General features: G+C 43.3%; 1 protein-coding gene across 1 annotated transcript; it reads right to left on the bottom strand.

Moving 5' to 3' along the window:
• Window positions 1–27,147, bottom strand: CENPC (centromere protein C). The gene is made up of 17 exons (XM_083473176.1): window positions 26,907–27,147; window positions 24,272–24,318; window positions 23,608–23,675; window positions 22,286–22,380; window positions 20,985–21,087; window positions 18,667–18,796; window positions 18,191–18,382; window positions 15,030–16,370; window positions 13,304–13,374; window positions 11,956–12,021; window positions 10,891–10,995; window positions 8,665–8,754; window positions 7,382–7,471; window positions 6,606–6,760; window positions 3,294–3,384; window positions 895–967; window positions 1–150 (listed from the first exon to the last, which is right to left on the bottom strand). The coding sequence occupies exons 1-17, from the start codon at window positions 26,916–26,918 to the stop codon at window positions 135–137; spliced, it is 2,745 nt and encodes a 914-aa protein (XP_083329302.1). The 5' UTR covers window positions 26,919–27,147; the 3' UTR covers window positions 1–134.
• Between the last annotated feature and the right edge of the window lie 636 nt (window positions 27,148–27,783).

Below are 27,783 nucleotides of genomic sequence, written 5' to 3'. Positions count from 1 at the left end.
TCAAACTACAAAAATATCTTTAATTTTGTTGTCCTGCAAGCCTGGAATGCTGTAAGCTAGGACGGTTCCCCCTTTCCCCTCAACATGAGACGATCTTTAAGTTGCTCCAAGAAATGTTGATACAAGGGTAGGCTTCATGAATTTTCGGACCTGAAATGAAACAAAATTACAAATCTTCCACAAAGCTTTATTTTCAACTATGCCACAACCCCCCAAAATCACTTGGCTACGAGGCGATTTATAACATTATGTCAAGTTACTAACTAAAAGAACATGTGTAGTCAATATAGCCAAGCAATGATTACTATTTGGGTGGAAATATTTTGTTGAAATGCAACAGATGGTAAGAAATTCTCTTAAATTTAAACCAGGGGAAGACACACAAAGTAGTAATTCACTACTGTTTCACTTTCTTGTATTAAAAAAATGGAGACATTCTCTTTCATTTTCTCAGTGTGTTCACATGTAGTTTATTATTATTAACTATTATTATTTTAATTGCAATTTATAAGCTGCTTTCCAGCAAGACCTTATATGTCACAAAGCAGCTGAAAAAAAGCTATATAATCAGCTTCGCTGGCCCTTTCCCTCCTCTCTGCTCATTGCTAAAGGAAAATTTAAAAGACAGAAGGAATTGTTGTTGCCGCTGTTTTTAAAAAACTTTAAATCCTCTCTTATTTGCCTATGCCGGTTTGCCAACACTCTCTTCCCCACGGTTTTCTTTTTTCTTTTTAAAATAATCTTTATTAATTTAAATTACACACATACACAATACTACAAAAAGAAAATTAAATTTAAAAAAATTAAGAAAAAATAAAAGAAGAAAAAGCAGATTTATGTGCATAAAAAAAACCTTAATCTTCCTAAGTAATACTTAAATAAACACTTAAATACCTGCTTCCTTTCATTTGAGTGAAGAGGACAACACATTCTTTATTCAAGAGATTACGTAGGTTGTACACGTTCCCTACAATTAAACAGAGTGATTCCATTATAGGACAAGTCTACCATTTTATAAATGCAAAAATGAGGTGGTTTTCATCTCACTTGGATATCGGTGGGGCGTGCATCCGAAATGGGCCTGCTTCCTAAATGTCACCACTTTAACAGTGTGCTGGCCAAAGCTTAAAGCAGTGTTTCCCAAACGTTTTTGGGCAACGGCACACCTGTTTACCGGGGAAAAATCTCGCGGCACACCACCATTAAAGCCCCGCCCCGTGACGTCAGCGCGCAGCGTCACGCCGGGAGGGACGCACAAAAGTTAAAGTTTTTTCCCTTCCCCTTGCCGGGGTGGGAGGAGGCAGCAGAGCGAGGGATTGAGGGACGGCGGCAGCGGCTGTTGTGGTGGTGGCGGCGATAGCGGGCGGAGGAGGAGCCGTCGCCGGGAGTTGCTGCTGCTGCTGCCCGGACATGCCGGCCTCCTCCTCCTCCGCTGTCTCGCGCGCCTCCCTTTTGCGCGCGCTGCCCCGCCGCTCGGCACCAGCACCGCGGAGCCGCCCCCGGCTCGACGCGGATCCTCGCCGCCGCCCCGCCTCTCGCCGCCCGACTCGCCCGCCTCCCTCCCACGGCACACCAGCCGGTGTCTCACGGCACACTAGTGTGCCGCGGAACACCGGTTGGGAAACACTGGCTTAAAGGACACTGGAGAATTCTTTGGGTCAAATTAAAAAAAGATCTAGTACAAATACAAGGGCTCTTGATCCACCTGCACCCCCATTTTTGCCAAACACTTCCCTGTGCCTTACCAAATTACATTTCATTCTGATTGGCACATTAGGGGCTACAGTGGGAATGGAGTGAGTTGGGAAAGGACCTATTATGTGACTAGGGCTCCACACACAGTTCTTTGGATACAAGTCTTTTTACTCAATTTATTATTACTATTATTATTTATTAAATCTGTATACTGCCCTTCAGGGATGCGGGTGGCGCTGTGGGTTAAACCAGAGCCTAGGACTTGCTGATCAGAAGGTCGGCGGTTCGAATCCCCGCGACGGGGTGAGCTCTCATTGCTTGGTCCTGGCTCCTGCCAACCTAGCAGTACGAAGCACGTCAAAGTGCAAGTAGGTAAATAGGTACCACTCCAGTGGGAAGGTAAACGGTGTTTCTGTGCACTGCTCTGGTTCGCCAGAAGTGGCTTAGTCATGCTGGCCACATGACCCAGAAGCTGTATGCCAGCTCCCTTGGCCAATAAAGCGAGATGAGCGCCGCAACCCCAGAGTTGGCCACGAATGGACCTAATGGTCAGGGGTCCCTTTACCTATACTACCCTTCATCCAAAGATCACAAGGTGGTTCCCAACATAAAAATACAAAACTATGTTTCCTAAGTACCACTTCCTCCATTGTATCCAAGTGCAGAACATTTTATACTGAATTCATATAATCAATTGCAAAGTGGCAGCATTAAATGTAAAAATAGCTAACCCCACACCTGCTGGTCTCACAGCCTCCCAAAAGGGCCACATCAACCCAGTTTAAACAACAGCTTGGGATATGGGGGGGGGGGGGCAAGGTCTTCTCATCTGGTTAGATGCTTCACAGCTGACTGCCTTACTTCTCCTTCAAAAGGCAGAGTGGCAGCGGAATGGGAATGATGGGGAGGATTCTCAAAAATAGCAGGAGAGGAAACACGGCTGATTCTTCCTCTGGTCTCCTTCCAGGTGTTGTGCAAAGAGGTAAAGGAAAGGTGCGTTCTTCCAGGGACACTCAATGTTGCTCTACGCTTTGCAGAATGCCCAAAGGAATAGCAGGAAGAAATGCCGAACTACTCTCGATTCTTCTCTTGCTTCTTCAAAGGACGTGAAGTGCCCCTTAGTCATGCAGTCAGACCAGGGGTGTACGAAGTGGGGGGAGGGCCGCCCCGGGTGCCACTTGGGGGGGGGGAGGTGCCACAAGATGGCCCCTACCTCCCTCCAGCTGTAGGGCGGCTGAGGGGGCACACAGTCAGTATGGGCGCCGCTTGCGCAACATCCGTATGGGCTGCCACTCACATGGCGACCGTACAGGCTGCTGTGTGTGCACACTGTACGGGATGCTGCACATGCGCACTCCATATAGACGTTGCATATGCGCCACCAGGCGGTTCACCCCGCCCCTTGGCGTCCTGCCCCGGGTGCCGGAGAGGGTTCCTCCGCCACTGAGTCAGACACAACGTATGCCCCAACATTGCTCAAGAAAACAGGATCATCTCCTTCCATAGGCACTTATTCTCCCCCTTCTGCATTCATCTTCACCTTAGCCCTTCCCCCTCTCGGAAATGCTCATCATTTGGCAGATGATCGGTACACTTACCCGGCGGGATAAAAAAATAGTCTCCGGCAGTCAGACGGTAATACTGGTCATACAGCATCAAAAGGAGCTTCCCACAAGAAATGTGAAAAACCTTCAGAAATGAAAGCCCATAAAGGTTACTTCACTTTTCATCTTAAAACTTGTACAAAGTATCAACAGGCCTCTGGGATTTTAAAAGGCTCACATTGCTGTATTTAGAGACCCCTGGTGACGTCAGTCAAATCTAGGAACAACAAGGGTTTTACCTCGTATACAAAAACAACTAATTGGGGCGGAGTAAATATGTCGACTGGAATAATGCACAACTAAGATGAACACCTGCAGATCTTTCCAGAGAGCTCTGAAATGAGGGGTGTGTCAATTAAAATTCTGTCTCTCTGAGATTATACTGAATTCCCCTGCCCACTTGTGGTTTCATGTAGGAAACTATTTTAGTAATTTGAATGTTTTGTTGTGTCTCATTTTTTAAAATATTTTTTTGTTAAGCAACTTTTATTTTATAAAGGAACGTGGAATATACATGTTTTCAATAAAATTAATAAAAATTAACGATATTGATCGTAGTTCTGATGTTTCCTACTCCATTTAAGTAGAAATCAAGCAGTGATTTCAGGACACTGAGATGATCAGATTATATCTGGATAAACAAGATTTGATTCAACAAGGAGCAAATCATTACTAGGTTTCTGCGTTATCTCTTAAGCAGCAATTCTGCGTTCTTGAAGGTTATTAGTTATTTTTCTTTTGTAAAGCACATCTGACCCCCATATCAAGCTGACTGGCAGGATAGTCACACACTATTTTGGTCAAACATTAATCTGTGTCACTGAATAGTCATCAGTTGTTGAAACGAAGGATTATGGGCTCACCAGGCAACAAGATTTCCTTTTTAACCAGGCCTTTGGTTGATCCGATTTCCATCCTATCCTCTTTCAAAATGTGGTTTTTTGGGGGAAGGGGGCTATTGAATTGTTGTTTTTGTTTTTATTAGGTGTTTTGTGGTTCTATATCTTGATTTTATTCTGTGAACCACCCTGAGAACCCTGGGTATAGGGCAGTATATAAATTCAATAAATAAGAAGAAGAATGAGAATAAGAATAGTGCAATTGCATGACAGGAAGAGATGTTTTCAGTTGGATCCCTAGGATTGCCGTAATGTCTCATTCTGGCTTCAGTTCCTTCACTGAAGAGGTTAAGCCTCAAAGAGAGCAGCCCACAGCGACTCCTGAATTGGGGGCATCCGGCAAAACCATTTCTTGCTTGCTTAAGACTATTGCAGCAGCAGAAGAGTGCTGCGCTGTGCACTGCATCCATTCCCATTAGCAAGAAGATCCAGCTTTTAAAAGCACAACAGTTTATCCACCCAAACAATGGTTTGGGATACTTTTGGTGCTGTGCATGCCTGGGCGCTACTGAAGGGGTGGGTGGGTGGTTGAAGGGAACCAATATCCTGAGCAATTTCCTACGACAGACCTTTCCACCGCCACTACTCGGCACAGAATCAATACACTGGGGAGGTAATCCAATCTCTGTACAGCTTTACCTGCTGGCATTGCATTATGAGAGAAAATACGTTTTCTTTTAACGAAAAAGCAAGCTGCCCTTGCTTCAAAGGGGAAATCCATAAAGTAATGAATTATTAACTCAGCAGCAGAAGCTTATGGGGATGGGAAAGAGTAAATACACCATGCATTGCAGAGTGTGATTGATTCATTAACATGTACAGTCATTTTTGCCTTGTTAATGAAAGAGGTGAGGGGGCAGAGTTATCTCTGCCACAACCCCATCCGGAGACTGCTCCAATAATTTTACTTGTTGCATTTAAAAAAAAAGGGGGGGGGGTCTACCACAGGAAGCCATCTGACTTAGCAGTGCTCTTATGTACTTCTTAAGAGAACGTCTTGAACTAGCAATCTTAGAACTAAAATGTATTATTTTTGTGTTTCTTAAGATTGTGATGGTTTTGGCACATATACACTGACAAAGTTCTGTTGCTGTACTCTGAAGTGACTCTGATTGTCTGCAGTTGTTTTTTTCCTCTGTAATTGTGCGACTGTTACATGTGATACAACAACAACAAACTAAAATGCAGAGTTCTAGTTTTCACAAATTAAAAAATATCTTTTCCATCTTTTATCATATGTAAGGCATAGTGCAAGATTCAACGTAGCATGAGAAAGAACCCACTCAAAAATGGGACTTCTAATTTTTCTGCTCCCCCACCCCCCAGAGCCCTGCACAACCAAAAACCTGTTTCAGAGGATTGAGGGACCCTCCGGAGATTTGTGGGGCACATGGGGGTCAGGAAGGGCAAAAAAAGAGAAACCAGAAATCCCATTGCACAGGTGGATTTCTGCTGCACAAGCAGTCAGACGTCACTAGATGTCAGCCATAGAATTTTTGCAAATGCATTTCAGATTTCAACTGTAAAACGTTGACTGTGACTAGCCTGTAAATTCCAGTGACAATCTGTTTTCTGTTTAAAAGTGATTGGGCACTCGGACTAGATAAAAATTAAAAGAAAAAGATTCCACAGTTCTGCTTTCAGCTAAAAGGATGGTCGATCAACACAGGAAATCTATACCCTTTGCCAGGGTATCTCAAACTTCTGAGGAACATTATTTCCCGATTTCATTAAAAGCCCAATTCTTTTTTTCCATGAAACTCGCTGTTTAGATCAAACATGCCTCCTGACTGGAAGGAAGCCCAAAGCAAGGACTCATGCAGAGATGCGGCAAGCAGCCTCCTCCAAGGTATGTAATTCTGTTGTGTCTGCAGTAGGATCAGCAAAAATATAATGGGCAGCATCTGTAGTAAGCAGGTGTTTTGGGCTTATAGGATTGTTTAATCATTTAAGATTTCATAATATATACAAGCGTCCCGGTACATTCTTTGCCCTGCAAAGCCTTGAGATACTTTACCACAGAAATGCACATGTCATGTAGATCAGTGGTGTCCAAACTCTTTTCCAAAGAGGGCCAGATTTGATGAAGTGAAGGGCCGTGAGGGCCGACCAAAGTTGTTAACCTTTTATTAGGACTGAAGTTGTTGTTGTTTTTTTATTTTGCTCCAGAAAATAAACTGCCACAGGGGCCGGACTGAACCGACCAGTGGGCGGAATTAAGCCCCCAAAAGAGACTTTGGACATGCCTGATGTAGATTGACAACTGAGAAAAAACAGTTGCTCCATCTCACAAGTGGGAATATTAACAAAACTGGTAAAATACCAATATGATAGCATACATAGGAAAAAACGTGAGAACGTAACAATTCCATAATGAAAAAACATATACAATTTCTGGTATACTCACCAGTGTATCTGTGTGGGAATACTGAAATCCCTTTTCTTTTAATGGCTTGAGTATCAGTTTGCCGGCAGAAAAGAAAGGGGTATTCAGCTGTTTGTATATGGACACCGTCTCATCATTGATGAAAAGCAAATGTGAATTACTCCTGCTCACACAGTCTGTTACAAAACCGGAAAATAAATACATGACTTAATATTCATAGGAGATGACAAGGTCAGATAATGTACACTGCAATATAACATGTGCTATCTTAGTCGTATGCAAAAAACCTGCTTGCTTCATCAAAAGGTAATCATGCAAAATTCTGCGGCGCACTGAAAGTTTGCATTGCAGTCAATGGCAAAATCAGAGAGTTGTAATATTTAAGGTAAGTATACTGTATTCAAAAAGTGAAATATGAAAAGCAAAGGAATGATACAAGCAGTTCTGCGTGGGGGTGGGAGTGAGGAGTATATGCAGGATCATCATGGTTCTTGAAACGGCCACAGAGCAAGTTTTCAATATACAGTGGTACCTCTGGATGCGAACGGGATGCGTTCTGGAGCCCCGTTCACATCCTGAAGCAAATGCAACCCGCGTCCGCGCGTCACAATTTGCCGCTTCCGCGCATGATGTCATTTGAGCATCTGCGCATGCAGGCGAAACCCAGAAGTAACGCACTCAGTTACTTCCAGGTCGCCATGGAGTGCAACCCAAAAATATTCATCCCGAAGCATATTTAACCCGAGGTATGACTGTACTTGCTATTCATACCTTTAAACCTGTGTCGCATTACTCACCTAGAAGAACCTCTTTATTGGTATCTTTATCAAACACAACAGCTGGCTGAGAAAGATTTTTTAAGGAAACAGCTGAGTCGTCGGGTACTTCTGCAAAACAGAAGTACAAACAGAATTGGATCCCAGATCATAGTGGTTACGCAAGAGGCAGGGCTGGAAGATTCAGTCAACCTGACTACCTGACAACCTTCTAATGTGAGCTTTTGGAATAAATAGTCTTCAGGATGGACTGCAAGAAGATCAAACCTATCCATTCTTAAGGAAATCAGCCCTGAGTGCTCACTGGAAGGACAGATCGTGAAGCTGAAGCTCCAATACTTTGGCCACCTCATGAGAAGAGAAGAGTCCCTGGAAAAGACCCTGATGTTGGGAAAGATTGAGGGCACAAGGAGAAGGGGACGACAGAGGACGAGATGGTTGGACAGTGTTTTCGAAGCTGCCAGCATGAGTTTGACCAAACTGCGGGAGGCAGTGGAAGACAGGAAGGCCTGGCGTGCTCTGGTTCATGGGGTCACAAAGAGTCGGACATGACTAAATGACTAAACAACAACAAATTCTTCAGGATTAAGTCCATGCAGGTTGTAAGTGTTCTTTGCAAGTCTCATGAAATCCTCCTCTAACTGTAGGTTGCCTAAGTCACTGCTTCTTTTCTGATCAGGAATTCATACCTGTACTTGTGCAGAGCTTAGGAGCTACTTGAAAGCACTGAGGCTGTTTACTTCTGCCAAAGCCCAGCAAAAAGTTAAGAGATGTGCCCCCACCAACCTCGTATTTTGGACTGAGGCAGATCCTATGATTAAGAAATATGCTTGGCACTGGCAAACTTATTTGTGGGTCACTGAAAGCGGATCTTAAGACAGTGAAGGGCTGTGAATTTACCGCAGGTTGACTCAAGTAAGTTCATAATATTGTTAAGGCCTTTGCTCTGGTAATCTCAAAAAAGCTCAAGGCCTACAGAGTGACTCCTTTGATTAATCTTTACTATTAGTAGAGAAGAGGTTTCATAGCTATCTTTATCTGCCAAAGCAAAAATTACATCCATATTCTAATTAAGCACACCAGTTAGCATATGATGTGCAGTATTTATCCTTTGGAAGTTTTCTTTAAAAAAAGGAAAGAGTGTCACAAGGTCAGGACCAGCATCCGTCCATTTGTGCACATAATATACTATACAATAAGATGTTAATACTAAAAGTAGCATTTGAACCTTTGCTATCTAATGAAGTATACTTGGGGATTTTTTTCCAGTGCCCCCCATATACATATATAAATGATTATCATACCAAACTCCAGAAGAGGTATTGTCCTTTTAGGTTTTCGTTTCCTAGGTTCTCTCTGTTCAGGTGATATTACCCCATCGACTACAAAGCCACCTGAAATAACAATTAATATTAGGAATCCTTTCTCATAACCAGCTTAGATTATATTTGTGTGAATCAAGGAATGATGGAATAACTGGTGAACCACTAGCAGATTAGTTCTTATCAAGTCCAATGAAGAAAGCGGTCTCCCATTAGGATGTCTTACAAGAGACACAGTTCACTACCAAGTGCTTCTTCCCAGGATTCTATTTCACAATTCCTTGATCAAACCTCTCAAACTGATATTGGGCAAGGGAAGAAGTTTATGGGGTGGTTTTCTGGATTTAAAATGGCTCCTATCTGTGGCAAATTGAGCCCTGTCTGAGCATTCCACATTTGACACTCCTGTAGTCAGACTCCATTTTACTTTAATGTGTTAGTTTCCCATTCTAGCTCCCTTCTACAAATAAGAATTTTCTTCTTGAAGCAGGAGGCACACAGATTTTTCAATCATTACCGCCTCTCTTTTATGTTAGCTTTATTAGCTACTGCATTCATTTTTTATTACATTCACAATAATTTTGATTAAACACACTATCATCAAAGTAAAAATAATATTGACAACTGATAATGGAAATAAGATCAAATATAAACTATTACTCTTTGTAGGCACTACACAGACATGTTACCAAAACCTAAATTGCTAATTAAGCTGTATGCTTTCTGATGTCTTTAGAATAAAATGAGATCTTGAAATTATGCTTGTGGGTTAAAAATATGTTCATAAATTCTGGCTTATCTAAAGAGTGAGAGTTGCATGCCTGCTGTTAACTCTCTCTTTACCAAGCTGAGAAGAAACAGCTTGAGACTTTATTCTTGTGCAGAAATGAAAGCTGTAGCGGCATTTTGTGTACTTGCCTGCTCAAGAGATATCTCCCAATATATTGGGAGGGTCAGGGCAATAGAGCAAGTGTAAAAGTGGCCAGAGTTCAAAATATTTAAAGAGCACTGGTATACATGTTGAAGAATGCTATAAAGCACTCAAAGTCCATGTGGTTTTCAAATGCAAGCAACATGAGAGGAACACTCAATAAAGGGGAAATAAAATAAGTGGTGCCCTTGCCACTTTCCAAATGTTGGGGAGCCTGATGTGGTCCTGCAGGCTAAAAGGTAAAGGACCTCTGGGCAGTTAAAAGGTAAAGGGCACCGACTCTGGGGTTGCGGCACTCATTTCGCTTTATTGGCCGAGGGAGCTGGCGTACAGTTTCCGGGTCATGTGGCTAGCATGACTAAGCCGCTTCTGGCGAACCAGAGCAGCACACGGAAACGCTGTTTACCTTCCCGCCGGAGCGGTACCTATTTATCTACTTGCACTGTGACGTGCTTTCGAACTGCTAGGTTGGCAGGAGCTGGGACCGAGCAACAGGAGCTCACCCCGTCGCGGGGACTCGAACCGCCGACCTTCTGATCAGCAAGTCCTAGGCTCTGTGATTTAACCCACAGCGCCACCCGCACTGTGGCAGTTAAGTCCAGTCAAATTTGACTATGGGGTGAAGCGCTCATCTCACTTTCAGGCTGAGGGGGTCATGTGGCAAGCATGACTAAACCGCTTCTGGTGCACCGGGACACTATGACGAGTGCTACAGCACACGGACACAGCGTTTACCTTCCCACCGCAGTGGTACCTATTTATCTATTCGCACTGGTATGCTTTCGAATTGCTAGGTTGGCAAGAGCTAGAATCCCATTGCGTGGATTCGAACCGCCGACCTTCTGATCGGCAAGCCCAAGAGGCTCAGTGGTTTAGACCACAGTGCCACCTGCAGGTTACCATGCCACTTAAGAAGCCTCTATCACCAGGGTCCAAAATAACACAGAGAAACTACATGAGCCCTGCAGGCTCCCTGCTGCAGATAAGTCTGCCTTCCAATATGTGTATGGCAACAAGAATGGGCATGGTGAGGTAACAGAAGGGGCAGAGCTAAAACATTCTCCACCGCCCTTCCTGACACAAGGGGAGCCACTAACATATAGGGCTATAGAAATGAGATAAAAAGAAGAAATTACAATGCCATGCATGGCAAAGTAAATATTTATTTTTTACACTGAGCTGACTTTTACTTTTAAAGCATTCCCACAACAACATAGGGCTGCACTGCATTTGCCACAACCAGATAACATATATGAGCTTTGTATAGAACCTCACACCTGAAGGTCTCATCTTGTATTTCACGCGTTCTCCTCGCCAGTACTCCAATGGTTTAAGACGCATTCTTTTGGTCCGGCGAATATTGGGCGTGTTGGAAGGCAATACTAATAAACAAGACAGGTAATGAAAAACAGATTTAGGTTGGGTAAAAACCCAGAAGCAGAAGAACACACATACAAAGATGAAAATAATGTTTGGACCTGCCACACACTTTATAATCCTGCGGCTTAAAATAATAGATGCAGTTTAATGCAGTGTCAGAAAATTATTATTTATTTTTATTCCTCCCTCCCCTCCACCCATGGAATTTGGATCAGTATATCTGCCTCCAGTCCCACTTTAAACATTGCAATAGGTTAGAGAGGCTGTGAGAGTCAAGGTCAGCTAGCAAACTTTATGAACCAGCAGTTTAAACGATATCTGCACACTCAAAGGTCCAAAACTACAGCCGCTACACAATTGTGGGGAGAGTTCCTCCCACCCCATATTGTATTAACCATTTTTTACAGAGTTCAATCAGTATTTGCACTGTCCTCTCATGTATTCCTTAAGGGTGATGAAGTGGGCCTAACTTTAAAAGAGCAGAGCCATCTAGAAGCAGGTGGCAGGTGGAAACATCTTCTCTGGCCCTTTGCCTGCAGAGAACTGACACCTCTCACCAGTTTCTGTCTCCTGACCACCTTTAGTCAGCATGCAATGAGCTGCTGGTACTGACGTTGGCCTAACCAAGGAAAGTGAGGCGGCATGAGGCAAGCTGTGGCACTGAAGCCAACCTGAAAGCAGTCTAAGGCCCACTGGTGGATCCCAGCCCTCTGTGTGAGAAATAGGACACTAGGACAGTGTCCTCATGCTGTTTGACTAAGTGAACTGCCACAGCAGCCATCACTGGCACCAATTCAGTATAAATGCATGCATGCAAGCACTCTCTCTCTCTCTCTCTCTCTCTATATATCTATCTCCCCAGTTCTAAGACTGGCAATAGGCCTTCTTAACATGCCATCTTGCAGGCAGAGAGATCAGAGTTCATTTGATGCAGTCTTCATTTAAGAATAAAGAAATCTTACTCATTTTGCGCTTCAGTGCATTTAAATAAGTTACACCTTGCTCCTCTTCCAAGTCTTCAGATTCATCTAAATAGTAAAATACAAATTAATTCGCATTTTTAATATCCCACCCTCCCTCCAATCAGCAGAGGGCTAACACAAATTAACTGAAAGAACCATAGAACAATAAAATCATAATCAAAACCACAACAGAACACAGTAAAATCAGTCAGTTTTACCTCCCAGCTTTGAGCCATCCACTGGAGTAGAATTTCTACCCTTTTATTACTGATGAAAATATTAAAGAGTAGCAGGCTCAGAACATAGCCCTGTAGGAACCATTGGTGAGCACAGTTTGACTCATTTTCCAACCAATTGTGGATCTACCTGATCTTCTGGTCCATCTTTAACCAGTGTGCTAACCACATGTTGGCAGTTTGCCACCACTGATTTACATAATTTTCTACATGGGGGTAGTCAATGTGGTGCTCTCCGTATGTCCTTGAGTTACAGCTCCCATTGGTCCCAGACAGTAATTTTTGTATAACATTTGAAGAGGACCTGATCATCCCCACTTGCTCTACATGATGCCCTGGGTTTCAATGACCGACTCATTCATAGGGGCACCAAAATGATGTGAGTACTTTTCAGTGTGTTATAGCCTTGCTATTTGGCACACGTTTAATCCAAGAGGTCCAGATTATTGGAAAATAGATTGTTTTAAGGAGGGTGTCATGGTGCTGTGGGTTAATCCCCGCGATGGGGCATGTCAGAGTGCAAGTAGATAAATAGGTACTGCTCCGGCGGGAAGGTAAATGGCACATTCATGCGCTGCTCTGGTTCGCCAGAAGCGGCTTAGTCATGCTGGCCACATGACCCGGAAGCTGTACGCCGGCTCTCTCGGCCAATAAAGCGAGATGAGCGCCGCAACCCTAGAGTCAGCCACGACTGGACCTAATAGTCAGGGGTCCCTTTACCTTTTACATGGTTAAAAGTTCTTCCACAACCTCCCCAAAAGCTGGGACTTGGCATGCATTTAGCCCAAGTCACATTGACTGCAGGAAAACACTGGAAGTTGGAAAACTTTGTACTGAATGCTCAAAGGAGAGGCTAATGTTTACCTCACAATGAAGGCCAGCACAAAGCAAGCGAAGCCAAACATGAATGTTAGGGCTGTGGTAGTTCAATTGCCTCTTCAGGATTAGGCCTGTGACTGCTTCATCAAGGAACAAGCAATTATTGCTTGAAGGACACAAGCACCATTTACTGGCACAGAATACATACATGTATGTGTCTGTTTACAATTACGTACACAGATATACAGCAAAAGGAACTCAAAGAGCATATCAGACCAATCAATAAGCCATACCTGATGTTGAATCCTCCCTGTTAACAGCAATCTGATGTTTTGAAGAAGTTTTAATTTTAGAAACAGGGCCACTTAAAGGAAAAGAACAATGGTAAAATCCTTAGAGAGCAAAAAAATCAAAACAATTTATCTATGCAAATTAAAAGTACCATACTAAAATAAACTGTATGTAGAAACAAGAAGTGTTTCATAGAAAAAAGGTGACAGGCAACAAGAAACGGTTAACTTATCAAGAGCTATTAGAGTGGACTTGTATTTAACTTTTCTTGTATTTACCGTATTTTTCGCTCTATAGGACGCACCGGACAACAGAAGGGGGAGAACAAGAAAAAAAAAGTTCTTATTCTCCCCCTCTAAAACAAGGTGCATTCACCCAAAGCCTCCTGAGCGTAGCGGGAGTTACTGCTGCGCTCTGGAGGCTTTAGGCAACTACCTTGGAGAGCGAGAGGGGTCGGTGCGCACTGACCCCTCTCGCTCTCCAGGCTTCAGTGAAGGCAACCCGAAGCCTCTGGAGTGTGGCGGGAGTTCCCGCTGGGCTCCGGAGGCTTCATGTTCCTTTCAACCTACTCTTTCCCCCACCGCGCTGCTTTCCCCCACCGCCAGCCCCAAAGAGCAGGTCGGGGAACAGCACAAAGGCTGCGCGCAGCCTTGCCGCTGCCCCCCGAGCTTGTGGGGCTGGCGGTGGGGGGAAGCGCTGCTTTCCCCCACTGCCAGCCTCAAAGATCCCTGAAGCCTTTGGAGCGCAGCGGGACCTCGCGCTGCGCTCCAAAGGCTTCGGGTTCCTTTCGCTGACCCAAAGCCTTTGGAGCGCAGCGCGAGTTCCCGCTGCACTCCAAAGGCTTGAGGCTTCAGGGACAGCCTTTGTAGCCTCCGCAGGGCAGCAGGGCAGTGCCTTCACCCCTCTGTCCTGCGGTGGCTTTGCGCAGCTAACCCCAAGCTAGAACAGCGAGACGGAGCGCTGCGCAGTGCTCCCTCTCCCTGTTCTGGCTTTGGGCTTAGCCCCGCAGCCTGCATTCGCTCTACAGGACACACACACACATTTCCCCTTATTTTTTGGAGGTGGAAAAGTGCATCCTATAGAGCGAAAAATACGGCAACTTTGCCCTAGGTTCAAATCTATTGCTTTTCATAACCTTAAACATGGCCTAAGGCATCAAGGGTGAACTGCAGGACTGAAACTCCGATTTGGATATGGTTATAAAATTCTAGGTTAGAGGCAAAGGAAGAAACACAACCCATGTACTACACACCATCAACTGCAGCAAGAACATATAGTGGGCTCTATGAGCAAAGGCAAAATTGAATAAAGCCAGGACCGTCCCCCCTCCAAAAAAACCCCTACATGACCACCCTCACTTGTCTGAAGCTAGCCTTGCCCTCCACCTTGCTTACCAGATTCACTCCCAGAGCCCTTGCGCCACCTTCCCAAAGCCAGGTAGGAAAGGTAACACTTTTTTTCTTGGCCTCTAGGAAGGAGGCATGAAGGCTCTGCGAGCATCCCAGAACCCAGTAAGTGAGGCAAAGGACTTAAAAGCTCTTTCTGTGGCAGGTTCCACCACCCTCACCCCCCCCCCATTTACTTATTTTATTCATTTTTGGGCCATGCGCCTAAGATCACGATTGATTAGTAAATTGTGCCTAAGTGAAGGGCCCATTGTATTGATTTAATATTTATACACCCCCGGAGTCAAATTAACATGCAACATAAATGGATGAAAGCACTTACTGCAAGGAACGCGTATTGTTGTTTTTTCGTTCCATAGAAGTATTTAATATTTTTTCTGCCACATACTGTTCAGGATAATCCTCTTGGTAGAAGGCAATTCCACTTTCTTGAGCACTTGCTAAGGAAGTCGGTCTTAATTCCCGTGGCAACGTCTTCCTTGGTTCGCTTATTGGTTCACAGGGGCTTCCACCCCCTTCAGAACTCTCATTTTCTGATATCTGCTCTGAAACCGGCACCCTCTTACTTCCTCCAGTGGCTTCGCCCTCTTCACCACACTGTTCTTCTCCTCCATGCTCGCTTCCAGAGCTATCACTTGAAACCAGCACCTTCTTTTTCCTTCTAGGTCTTTTAACAATACTCATTGGGGTTTCCAAATCTTTTCGAGACAGCGTTCTTTTAGGCTTTCGCCTCTTAGCTGATTTGCTGCGTGACAACCTTTGGGCTGTATGTGTAATGGACTGCTTGCGCTTTGATAATTTCCCCCCCAAAAAATAAGCAGGATCCTCGGCGTCTGTAGACTTTTGACAACCCCGTGGGGACACAGCTGCAGGTGTGCATTCTTGCCTATAATCTTCGTGAATTTCTACCGATGGCTTCCTTTTTGAATGTATTTGTTTCATAGGTTTTTTACTGGAAGGTAATTGCTCACTTGTACGTATCGCAGACGATGGCGCTTTCAAAACATCATGGCCTGAAGAGTGAATCCGTTCTGAGTGCATCTCTAAAGGACTTGCAGAATCCTGGCAGCCTTCATCACGCGATACCACCAAAGGCTTAACTTTTGAGCAGCTCTGCTTCATAGATCGCTTACACTGGGATGACTTCTGGGCTGTACTTACGACGGCCTGTGGCTGCAATGAAAAATCGTGGTCCTGCTCCTGTAAGAACAGAAGGTCCCCTGCGTGGCTTCCCCTTGCAGACACTTGGCAATCCTCATTGCATATACCGACAGATGACTTACTCTTGGAAGGTGTTTGCTTTCTGACTTGTTGGATGGTATTTACAGTTAGCGGCGAGCGGCCGCCTTCCACAGCGATTCTTTCATTAGTCCTTGAATCATTTTGCATTCCGTTAACTGTTCTTTCAGCAGTGTTCATTAACTTCGGTTTGCTTTGCTTTATTGGCGCTGGTGTAACAAGATTCTCTGATGTCCTTTTATTTTGTCTTCTGGCACTCTGCTGCTTAGCTCTTTTTTCCCCTTCAGACGATGCAGATATTAAGTTGACTTTCTGTTGCTTTTTGTTCCTTGGGGATGTTGAAATCCAGGATGTAGAACTCAATCCAAATGATTCCTCTATAACAAACTCGCACTCGTCTTCTGGCTCTATACTGGCTGTATTTCTAGGAAGGAAAGGTAGGTGTTTGATTGCTTACATATCACCAACAGCAAGAAAGAAAGCAAAACAACCCCACATACCCCAAATGTTATTCTCAGAGATGCTTCTGTTTTGACAATACACCCAGATATTTTCCAAATCAGCAACCATTTCATATTGTATAATTGTAAGTAAACTTCAAAAGGTTTAGGTCCACAAATCAGGAACCCTGGCTTCTGATCTGCTTCAAGTTTTAAAAAGTTTCTGCATATATATATCCAAATAATTAATATTAAAAACAATGTTGAGGGCCTGATAGTAACAGGAAAACTCAGCAGCTTCCACTGCTAAAGAATACCAAAGGACCTCTCCCACTATTGATCAGAAAAATACAATCCCTCAGGCAATTTGGAAATGTTTAACATTATGAGATTCCTTAAGGAAAGAAAAGCATAGGTTCTTTATCAGAAAGTGTTGGTCTTTGAGTGGTCCTCTGTGCAGCTGCGTAGTGGGACCTTGTGCCAGCATAGGGTATCATCTCTTAACTTCCTAGAGCTAAAACTGGGAGGAGGTATTCAGTTCAGCTATATAGATAAGCTACTTGTCATCTTTTGGGTCTCTGTGTGTATGATTATGTGGAAATGGATACAGGAATTAAAAGAATAAGCTGCACAGGTCAGCTCTACAAAATACAAATTTGGTTGCTCTACAGTTTGAGGTGGGAGTGCGAGAGTACAGTACTGGATACAACAACCCTTATAGAATTACTCCAAATTGTTTCAGGTGGTATTTAGTTGGCTATTAAGTAGCACAGTGTGATCTGGACGGCTTCCGAGATAAAACTCTGGGGCATAATCTGAGGTCCTTAATCTCAGACAAAAAGATGATGGTCTATGTGGGAAGGAGTCCCTGGTTTGTGCAAGTTCCCATATTCATGCCTGCACAGAGACCTGAAAGAAAAACTGCCATCATATCCATCTCCCAAAGAACTTACACATTGCCAGACCTCTCCCCTAGAGAAAGGGAAGCTACAGGAGATCTTTGCACCATATAGGGGCCAGACCACAGACCAAAAAAAGGGAAGGAACATGCCAGCCACGAGGATTTATTATTATTATTTTGTTTATAAACTCAATAAAGATATTTTTTTTAAAAAAAAATGGACTTGACACAAAGACAGCGGACTTTTTAAAAAAGATAATATTAAATAATACAAATATATTATCAAAACCACACAGATTATTACTGGACTGGAACCTTAAGGACTAGGAGATGAAGGTGAAATGGGCACACAATTGTGGCTATCCAATCAAGATGAAAAATGAGGAAAATTATGGGGAAAGACTTAAATTTCACCACATGTTATCTGATTTTTAGATGGTACCTGACCCCATCCAAATCAGCCAAAATAAATAAATAAATAAATAAATAAATAAATATCAGCAATATGTGTTGGAGATGCAGACAAAATGAGGGAACCTAATTCCACATGTAGTGGACATGACCCCTAAGGGAAGATAAAATAAATAATAAAATAAATAAATAAATGACAAGCTAGTGCCAAATGTCTTTGCTTTCTTTTGGATCACATTAACGAGGCCGAGGGGGGTAGGTCTTGTTGCCTGGGCAGTATACACAATGTCCAGGCTTGTGCCCCAGGGACCTCACTTCACTCCTCTTAACTCAGTGATTTAACTTCACCCCCAGAGGCACACCCCATTGTTTCCCGAGACAGATGGATGCCAACATAATTTGGTGGCTATGTTTCAAATTACAAATGCTCAAACACCTTACACAAAACTAAAATACAGTGATATTATGCTTGCAGTACAAAACTTATCTCACCGTTCTTTAGAAGATCTTGTCATGGCGTCTAATGATGCTACAGACTCTGCTATTTTCTTTTGACAGGAAGAGATAGAAAAACATGCTGAAAGCTCCTTTGTTTCTTTCCTTGCATGATGCTCCTCAGATTTTCTAGCATCTGTGCTGCTCTGTAAATCTTTATCAGGTGCCTCTTCATGCCACCTTGGGCTCCTTTGGGAGGAAGGGTAGGATATAAATCCAATAAATAAAAATAAAGATACAACCAAATTGGGGGGGTGAATTAAGCCACACTGATATTTTGGTTTTCCAGGTTTATCTCAATACTCTGAAACAACCTCTGAAACCCAGTGCACCATTACAGACAAAACCAAGTCCTTCTTCCAAGCCAGTCCATACATGTATGCCTTCAATTATACTATAGAAGTTAGCCATTTGTGATGTTAAGTGGGAACATAAATATTGCTGCACAATATTTCACTTTCATCAGAACTTACATTTCCCTATGAGATTTCTCTTTGTCCTCATTCAGGAAAGCAGGTATTCCGAATATCACTGGGACATCCTCATCTATGGAATCCGCATGCTCACTGCTTGGTGTTTCAGCACCTTTTAACGTTGCCGCATCTGTTTTAATGGTGGAACAAACCAAATAAACAGAATAGTGATAACTGTTACTATTTCTGACCTAAGAACTATTCTTATTCCACACTATTATCAGCCAAACATTGCCTGCCCAGACATTTTTCATTACTGATTTTTAAAGGATGTTCGTTGTGACTACATTTTTTAAAAATGGATTTGTATTCTCCTCCAAGAGAGCAGTGTATATTGAAACATATTTAAAAGCTAAAGCTGCAATGATGATTAAAACTGTCTCACTTAACCGAAAGTATACCACTGATTATTCACACCTTCCCACCGCCTTTTGAGGGGGTGTGCTTCAGAAGGACAGGCTCATCTTATTTCAAAACATCACTGAGGCTTCTGCATGCCCTGAAGAGACAAGGTGATGCTGTTGACAGATGAGCTCTGTCATCTTTTGAGTGGTGGGTGGTATACAGTCTCTGCACTATGAGAAAGAGGAAGGAGGATGCCAGAGTTGGCGGGAACTTTGAATAGCCAAATAGGCAATGGGGGAGCAACTAGGGGGTTACTGTTTAGATCAACTAGGGGGTTACTGTTCAGATCAAGTGAAGTTACACTGGGGTGAAAGGCGCTGCACCTAGCTGGCCACATCTGAGAAAAGGTTACCTTTTTTTTTCCTTTCCAGGAAAATATGCCTCAAGTAGCTACAGTGGTAGCTTGGTTCTCGAACTTCATCCCTTCCGGGAGTCTGTTCAACTCCCGAAACCGTTTGCAAACCAAGGCGCGGCTTCCAATTGGCTGCAGGAGCTTCCTGCACTCAAGCGGAAGCTGCGTCGAAAAACGTGCGCAAACCGGAACACTTACTTCCGGGTTTGCGGCGTTCGGGAGCTATTTTGTTTGACAACTAAGCCGTTCGAGAACCGAAGTACCGCTGCATTTTGTTTTGTTTTCCAATTAAGTTTGGAATATTTCAATAAAGGTTTTCTATCAACAGGGCTTGAGGGCATGTTATATTTCATTTTTAATATAATGCAAAGATGAAATATCAAAACAAATCACAGACTAGAAACAGATAGGCCAACATCAATAGAAACTGAAAAAGCAGCAGCAGTGAAGAAGACCTGTCTCTTGCAGCGAGCCACCTAACTTCCAAATGTGGCAGCCCCCCCCCCCCCCCCGATCATCACCTCGGACAGATTCCGGGTTTATACAGGAAAGGATTGACCTTCTGAGATAGATGCTCAGACTTCAGGTGAAACCCCAAACAAAGGCTATTTTGTAGTTATGGGGTAACTCAGTTTACACATGGCCCCTATGTAAGCTGTATAATGAACAACTGAAGGATTTCTAAAATTCCACACACATACAGAATAAGGTATTTAGTGTGAACTGGAACTTCAGACCTGAACATTTGTACTCAAGTGGGTTATTCTGTTCAATCTGTCCTCCAAAATTTCACATGGTTTTTATGTGCTCCTGTAATGGTCTGGAGTTACTCGTGCGTAAACTGTCCCCTTTTGGAGCTTGGCTGCCTGGGTTAAACCGTCCTGACTGCACAGCCCATCTCAGCGTGGCTGCCTCAGTCGCTCGCAGAGTCTGTCTGTGGGTGTTTCTTAAACCGTTGCCAGCATAAGAGTTGTTTGACTCCCAATCGTCTCCGTCTCTCATTGCGCGGGAGTCTCCTGCGCAAGGAGGGCGTGGGTAGTGGAGGACCAGGGCTCTCCTCACTGACTTCCAAGGAAGAATCCCGGAGCCCTTCCACCTCTTCTCCCATTTTCTCTCCTGGCTCCTTGGTGTTACTCTGATTTCCTTCCCCCTCCATCAAGCTGCGTCTCCCCCTAGTGCTTGTTCCTTCCCCTGCAGAATCCGAGAGCCTCTCCTTCGCTGGTTGCTCTGATGTCAGTTTCCTGACAGCTCCGTTTCCATTTTTGTTCTGTTCTTTAGCTCCCTCCCCACCTCCTTGCCCCCAGAAATTTTGGACTGAAATCCCTACATTTTTTATAATAAAACTCATCTTTCTTCCCCTTCCCTCACTTCTTACATGGGGAATGGAAACATAGCAGAGATCAGAACTGCTACATTCACTTTTCAAATTATCTGGAAATGATCTATGTTTAATTTCAATTTTTTTGTACTTCAGAACGTTTTGGTAGCATTAACGTACAAAAGACCAACGTTTTCATATTCTCACCCAAATGATTACCAGTTGAAAAATCATGCTGCCCACCTGAAATCCTGTCATTTCCTTCTGGTGATGGTAAGGAGATGTTGGTATTAAATACATTCTGCACATAGTTAATCTTACTTGGTTCTGGCTCTATCTGTTCTTCCTGACAATCAAAACGGCAACATAATAGAAAAATACACTGTTAATAAACACAGTACAAACAAGCTTCACAAATAAAATGTTGTTTCTGAGTTTTGGGCTGCCTAAATCATGCTGGCTATCTTATACAATATCAATCTTAATACAGGAGAAAACACACACAGTGTGAACACCCATGCTGTTGTGGACAGCTCAAGGAGCTCATGGCTCCTGCAGTAGTCAAGGAGCTGTCCCAATTTTTCATGAGTCTAAGCGACGTGGTAAGTTACGGAGGTAGTAGAGATCACTAGCAAGAGCACCTTCTGAGTTGTGGAACTCCAAAAGAGTCACCTATTGCCACATTTCTTATCTTTTTTTGTCAGGCATAGCGCACACACACGTATCATAAGTCACAATATATTGCCAGGTCAAAAATTGTGAAACCAATATCATGATACTAACACTAGGTCAATGGTTCACCCACAGTTTTGTCTGAATTCAGCTTCAGTTTATTAAAGGTAAAGTGAACCCTGACCATTAGGTCCAGTCGTGACCGACTCTGGGGTTGCGGCGCTCATCTTGCTTTACTGGCCGAGGGAGCCGGCGTACAGCTTCCGGGTCACGTGGCCAGCATGACTAAGCCGCTTCTGGCGAAACCAGAGCAGCGCCCGGAAACACTGTTTACCTTCCTGCCAGAGCAGTACCTATTTACCTACTTGCACTTTGACGTGCTTTCGAACTGCTAGGTTGGCAGGAGCAGGGACCGAGCAACGGGAGCTCACCCCGTTGCGGGGATTTGAACTGCTGACCTTCTGATCGGCAAGTCCTAGGCTCTGTGGTTTAACCTACAGCACCAGCACCCATTAAAGATGTTACAAATCCAACAGAGCAGAGCAGAACAGAAGCTAGGATTTTCTTTTTAAGGCAGCAGTGGCTCTGGTCTGCAAATCACTTTTCCCTCAGATTAGCTCATATGGGCTCTCAGATTAGCTCATATGGGCTGAAGGGGGAAATGTTATCAAATAAACCACCAATAACACCATGCCCATGTCTGAGTAACACGGGTTAACAAAGAAAAAGAAAATTTTAAACCAGCAGCATAACAGAAGTGTCACTTTTTCAACTTCAGCTGACCAAACGTGACTGGATATGTTAAATGGCATAACATGCATGGCTACATGGACAATCACAAAAAAGCCATATTAAAAAGAGAAACAGCTTACCTTTCTCCCACGAGATAGAGTTTGACTGAAGTCTGAGCAAGGGGATGAGCAACATGATATGCTTGGGGAGCATACTGTATTTTCCTCTGCACAAGCTAAAGAGATGGGGGGGAATGGTTAAGAAGAAAAATCTAGTAGTACCCGCTTGTTGGTTCTTTTAGCTAGAAAGGGCTCAAATATCCTAAGCTAAAATGCCATTTAAAGGGATTCAAAATTGTGTTTGCCAACCTGCCAGGAGTGCAAAATAAAACGAGTAAGATTCCTCAAGAGGAATACGACTGTGTGGCAAGAAGCTTGTGGGACAATTCTACACATAGCTCAGCAAGCCCCCTGATTTAATGGGTTTGGGTACATCTCATTGTCCCTAGGACTAGGCTCTTAGCACAGCAGCAGGGAGCAGCTTTTTACAGACCATGAATTAGTTGATGATAAATCATGGGTAATTAAAAGCAGGAGCTGCCAAATTTATTTTTCTGGCCATGCTGAAAGAGGGGGAAGGAAGCATATGAGTCCAGGAGAACACACTTATTCATGTTTCTCTAAGCCATAGCTTACCGTGACATCTTGAACAATAGTAGTAGAACCTTAACAAGTATCAGAGAGAAAGTGATCTAGAAAGCTTAGAGACGCTCCCAATTCATGTCTTCCTACACCACTACAAGCACATCCACTTTTGCCTTCGGTTATAAAGGCAACAGCAGTTTCAGGCACACCCAATTGATGTGTACATCATGCCAACGCTGGAAGTGGCCAGAAAGGGGTATAATAGGGGCGTAGTGGGCTTACATGCACTCTGCCGACACATGTGGGGATCAGGAACACAAATCCCACTCAAAATGTTCACTACCTGTATTTAATTTAGCATTTAAGATTTATTTATTTATTAACGAACCAAGTGAATTGCCTATGAGATTGCCTACATACTGCAATCTTTAAGGCACCATAAATCTTATTGTTCTTGGAAATGTGGAATTCTTTTTCACTTTTGTGACACATGGGCAGGAATTTAAAGTACTGTAGCCCTTTAAAACAGCCCTTTAAAAAAACAGCTTTAAAAACACAGTGCATGTATACGTTCTGGTACAAACAAGATGTGAAGAATTTGTGGATTTGGCCCGTGGTTCTGACTACAGAATCTGATAGGTTCAGAAACTGTGGCAAGCTGTACTGCAGTGGGATTGAACTTTATAGCTGACACGAAAATAATGGTTCACTACCAACCCCATCCACAATTTGTGGAATCATGATCAAACTATTTTTTTTCAGAACAGTTCACATATTGCATACTGCATTGTAAACGATTCACAAAATAGGTAACTTACATGTAAAGCAGTCTTGTATATATTTCAATACATTTTCTCCTTGCTGTATATCAGGAACTTTATTTGGACTGGCAGGGGGGAAAGACAAATGATATGAGTGACTTCAAAAATTATTCCAACCTGCAAATATTGCCTTCTCAGCATATTGATAATGCTGCATTATACAAAGCAGTCAAACAACAGTGATTTGATTTCATGATGGGATATGCAATGATTGAACTCTATTTGAAAAGTGGTTTACTATTCATTAGGAGTGGGGATATCTTCAAGAAACACAAGATCAATCATCAAATTTCTTAGGTGTGTGGAATTAGTAGCACAGTTCTTTTGATCCTGGCTGATATGAAATACAGCGGTACCTCAGGTTACGTACACTTCAGGTTACAGACTCCGCTAACCCAGAAATGGTGCTTCAGGTTAAGAACTTTGCTTCAAGATGAGAACATAAATTGTGTGGCGTGGCGGCAGCAGGAGGCCCCATTAGCTAAAGTGGTGCTTCAGGTTAAGAACAGTTTCAGGTTAAGTACGGACCTCCGGAACGAATTAAGTACTTAACCTGAGGTACCACTGTACTGACATATGAGACACACTTAACTACTGGAAAGCTATCCACATTTTTGGTTGCTTCAGAATAATAGAAGTTTAATAAACAAAAGTTAATTACCCTTGTTTGTTGCAGTATCTTGCTCTGTAGTTATCTTTTAAGTGATTCTGATGACAAAAAAGAAATAATTATTATGAATATGCTTCTTGAAAATGACAATATTTATTGCAGTAATCATATGCCACGAAGCTATACAAAACATAATCAAGGCAAGTTACAGATAGGTAGCCGTGTTGGTCTGCCATAGTCAAAATAAAAAAATTCCTTCCAGTAGCACCTTAAAGACCAACTAAGTTAGTTCTTGGTATGAGCTTTCGTGTGCATGCACACTTCTTCAGAACCTTCATTTGCCTTCATAATCAGTTCAGTTGCCTTCATAATCAAGGCAACTCAAGCTTGCACACAAACAGCAGAAGTTTGAATAATCAAAGTGAAGGAAGTGCCAGCTTCAATAGAAGAAGTAAAATTATACATTCAGTAATGAACAGTTTGAAAAAGCCGTCCTGTATTTGAAGAGTGATAGGACCTGACTTGCTGTTAGGCAGAGTAAGGCAGCTGCTTATGGCAGCTAAAGTGTCATGAAAAGGCAGCAAGTTATTTCTTTAGTTATTGTTGTATTTTCACTTCACGGGAGAAGGGAGGCACTTGTGGGATGTTCCACGTCAGGTGCCAAAATAACTTGACTCACCTAGGGTACTAAATACATTGTCTCAGCGACGAACTTTTTATTTCTTGCTCTGCCTCTGACAGAAAGATGTTTTGGCATACATTACAATCTATACTAACTCAGCTGGTATACTTTCAATTGATGGTAAATCTTCTAAGACATTTAATCTGGCAAGCAGAACCAGGTATGAATGTCTGCTATCCATTTGATTATATATTATGCGACTGGAACTTCAGGATGAGGCAACACAATGTAGTCAAAAGAATACAAACTCTCAGAAGTGGGCATCACCCTCTATGCGGATGAGGTGGGTTGTTACATCTCCGATGTAAATATTTTAGGAGAAAAATCAGATGAGTCAGTAAATGAACACAGAGCTTTTTCCAGATGCACCTTGGATTCAGTACCAGATCTAGTACAAATTTACTAAATAATGACTTCCACACACACCACGAAACTGATACTAAAAGTCTATGATGTTACTACCACTACTAAACCTTTTTGTTATACAATTAGTGACAAAATGTTCCTCATATATATATGAACATATATATATATATATATATATATATATATATATATATATATATATATGCAGGTTTTGGTGTCTTCGGGTGTCTTCCCGTGTAAGAGTTGGGGTGTCTAGGCGACGTTTCGACGAGGTCTCACTCGTCATCTTCAGGCTGGTGCTTTCGGCTTCTTGTTACTGGAACAGAGTAACAAGTTCCAGTAACAAGAAGTACTCTGTTCCAGTAACAAGAAGCCGAAAGCACCAGCCTGAAGATGACGAGTGAGACCTCGTCGAAACGTCGCCTAGACACCCCAACTCTTACACGGGAAGACACCCGAAGACACCAAAACCTGCATTCCTGTACCCGTGAAAATCTACGAAAGCAAATATATATATATATATATACACACACACACACAGTGGTGCCTCGCAAGACGAATGCCTCGCAAGACGAAAAACTCGCCAGACGAAAGAGTTTTCCGTTTTTTGAGTCGTTCCGCAAGACGAATTTCCCTATGGGCTTGCTTCGCAAGACGAAACGTCTTGCGAGTTCTTGCAAGTTTGTTTCCTTTTTCTTAAAGCCGCTAAGCCGTTAATAGCCGCTAAGCCGCTAATAGCCGTGCTTCGCAAGACAAAAAAACCGCAAGACAAAGAGACTCGCGGAACGGATTAATTTCGTCTTGCAAGGCACCACTGTATGATGTTATTCATATATGATGATATGATATATGATATTCATGATATATGTATATGATATTCATGATATATGATATTCATGATATATGTAGTTATTCATATATGATGATGGTACTCATATATATATATGAACATATATATATATATATATATATATATATATATATATATACACATATACATATAAACATATATATATATGAACCGTCTCAGGGACACTTGCTATTTTATGCCACCTGTCCATATTGGTGGCTGTTTTTAAAAATGTAAACACGACCAAAATCCACGTTTGTTCCCTTTTCAAAGAGCTGGCCCAGCTTCCCTTCCAACTTTACTGCAACTAAATCTGCTCAGGTCGCAGAATGAAAACGTTGGAGCTGGAAGCATTCTGCCTAAAATACGAAGGACCCACAGTTTAATAATAATAAAAGAAAAAGGGGTGGATAGGGAGATAGATCCATAGTGAAGTCAGGACGTCCTAGTAACCACTGGCAGGCCCCCCAAAAAGAAAGAAACCGCCATAGGTTCGTTAGCTCCATGTTACGTCAAGCGAACTTTTACAGTTCGAATCTAGTCGGGAGAAACGAGGGGCGAAACTGAGGCGAAACTGAAGGCTGTGGCGAGCGAAATCGCCTCACGAGAGGCGTAGCCAGGATTTATACTGGGAGGGGCGCGCGATTGGTCAGTTATTTAACTATCGATTTCTAATTATTTCCTCGATTTTTTGAGGGGGGGGGAGACAGATACCCATGTTACCCCCCTCCCCGCCCCCCCATTTCTCCCCCACCCCCTCTCTCCCCCCTCCCCCCCCCTCGTCTTACCAGGGAGTGCATGGCGGCGGCGCTCGGGCAGCCGTGAGGGGAGGGGCCGCCTCCGCCGCGCGGGACTTTTCCTCTCCTTCAACCCCGTTTCAAAAACTCGCCTGGGGGGAGGAGGCCGCTCATTGGCCGGGCGGGTTTGTGGCGTCATCGGAGGAGGCGGGGTCAGCGGCGAGGGGAGGAAACCGAGAGGCGGAGGCGGTTTCCTCCCCAGTCCCGCCCCCAGTCCCGAGAAAAGAGCTACGGCGCGTTTTTCTGTAGACTCGCGCGCGGAAGGCGATATTGCGGGTTTGCCGTGGGGCAAGGGGGCGGAAAGGGCATCCCTAGAGAAATGCGGGGGGGGGATGCGGCCGGCGGGGTTGAATCTTCTTTTTTAATAGATAACAATTTTTTTTAATCTATATCAATTTATTGATTTTCCAAAAATAACAATAATAATAAAGGGGGGGATAATTAATAACCAAATTAAACCATGAATTGAATCTTCAAGGTCTCCTACTAAAAATAGAGGTTTCCTTAACTTCCTCCTCCCGTGAAAGGTGAGATTAGATACATAGAAATATATATATATATATATATATATATGTTTTCGTAGATTTTCACGGGTACAGGAATGCAGGTTTTGGTGTCCTCGGGTGTCTTCCCGTGTAAAAGTTGGGGTGTCTAGGCGACGTTTCGACGAGGTCTCACTCGTCATCTTCAGGCTGGTGCTTTCGGCTTCTTGTTACTGGAACAGAGCGGGATCTCAGTGTTTGAGTTCCTATAAATACTGTAGAGGGGTGTGGTGTATTGCCTCAAAAGTTCTGGGCAGAGGGGAAGTTCCCAGGCTGTTGTTCTTTTCTTCTTTTGTTCCTTAATTACTTGAGGGATATCTTGAGTG

The sequence above is a fragment of the Podarcis liolepis genome, assembly GCF_965112155.1.
Source record: "Podarcis liolepis genome assembly, chromosome: 13".
Taxonomy (NCBI): Eukaryota; Metazoa; Chordata; class Lepidosauria; order Squamata; family Lacertidae; genus Podarcis; species Podarcis liolepis.
The sequence above is the reverse complement of the archived record's forward strand: the minus strand, read 5'-3'. Positions and strand labels throughout refer to the sequence as shown.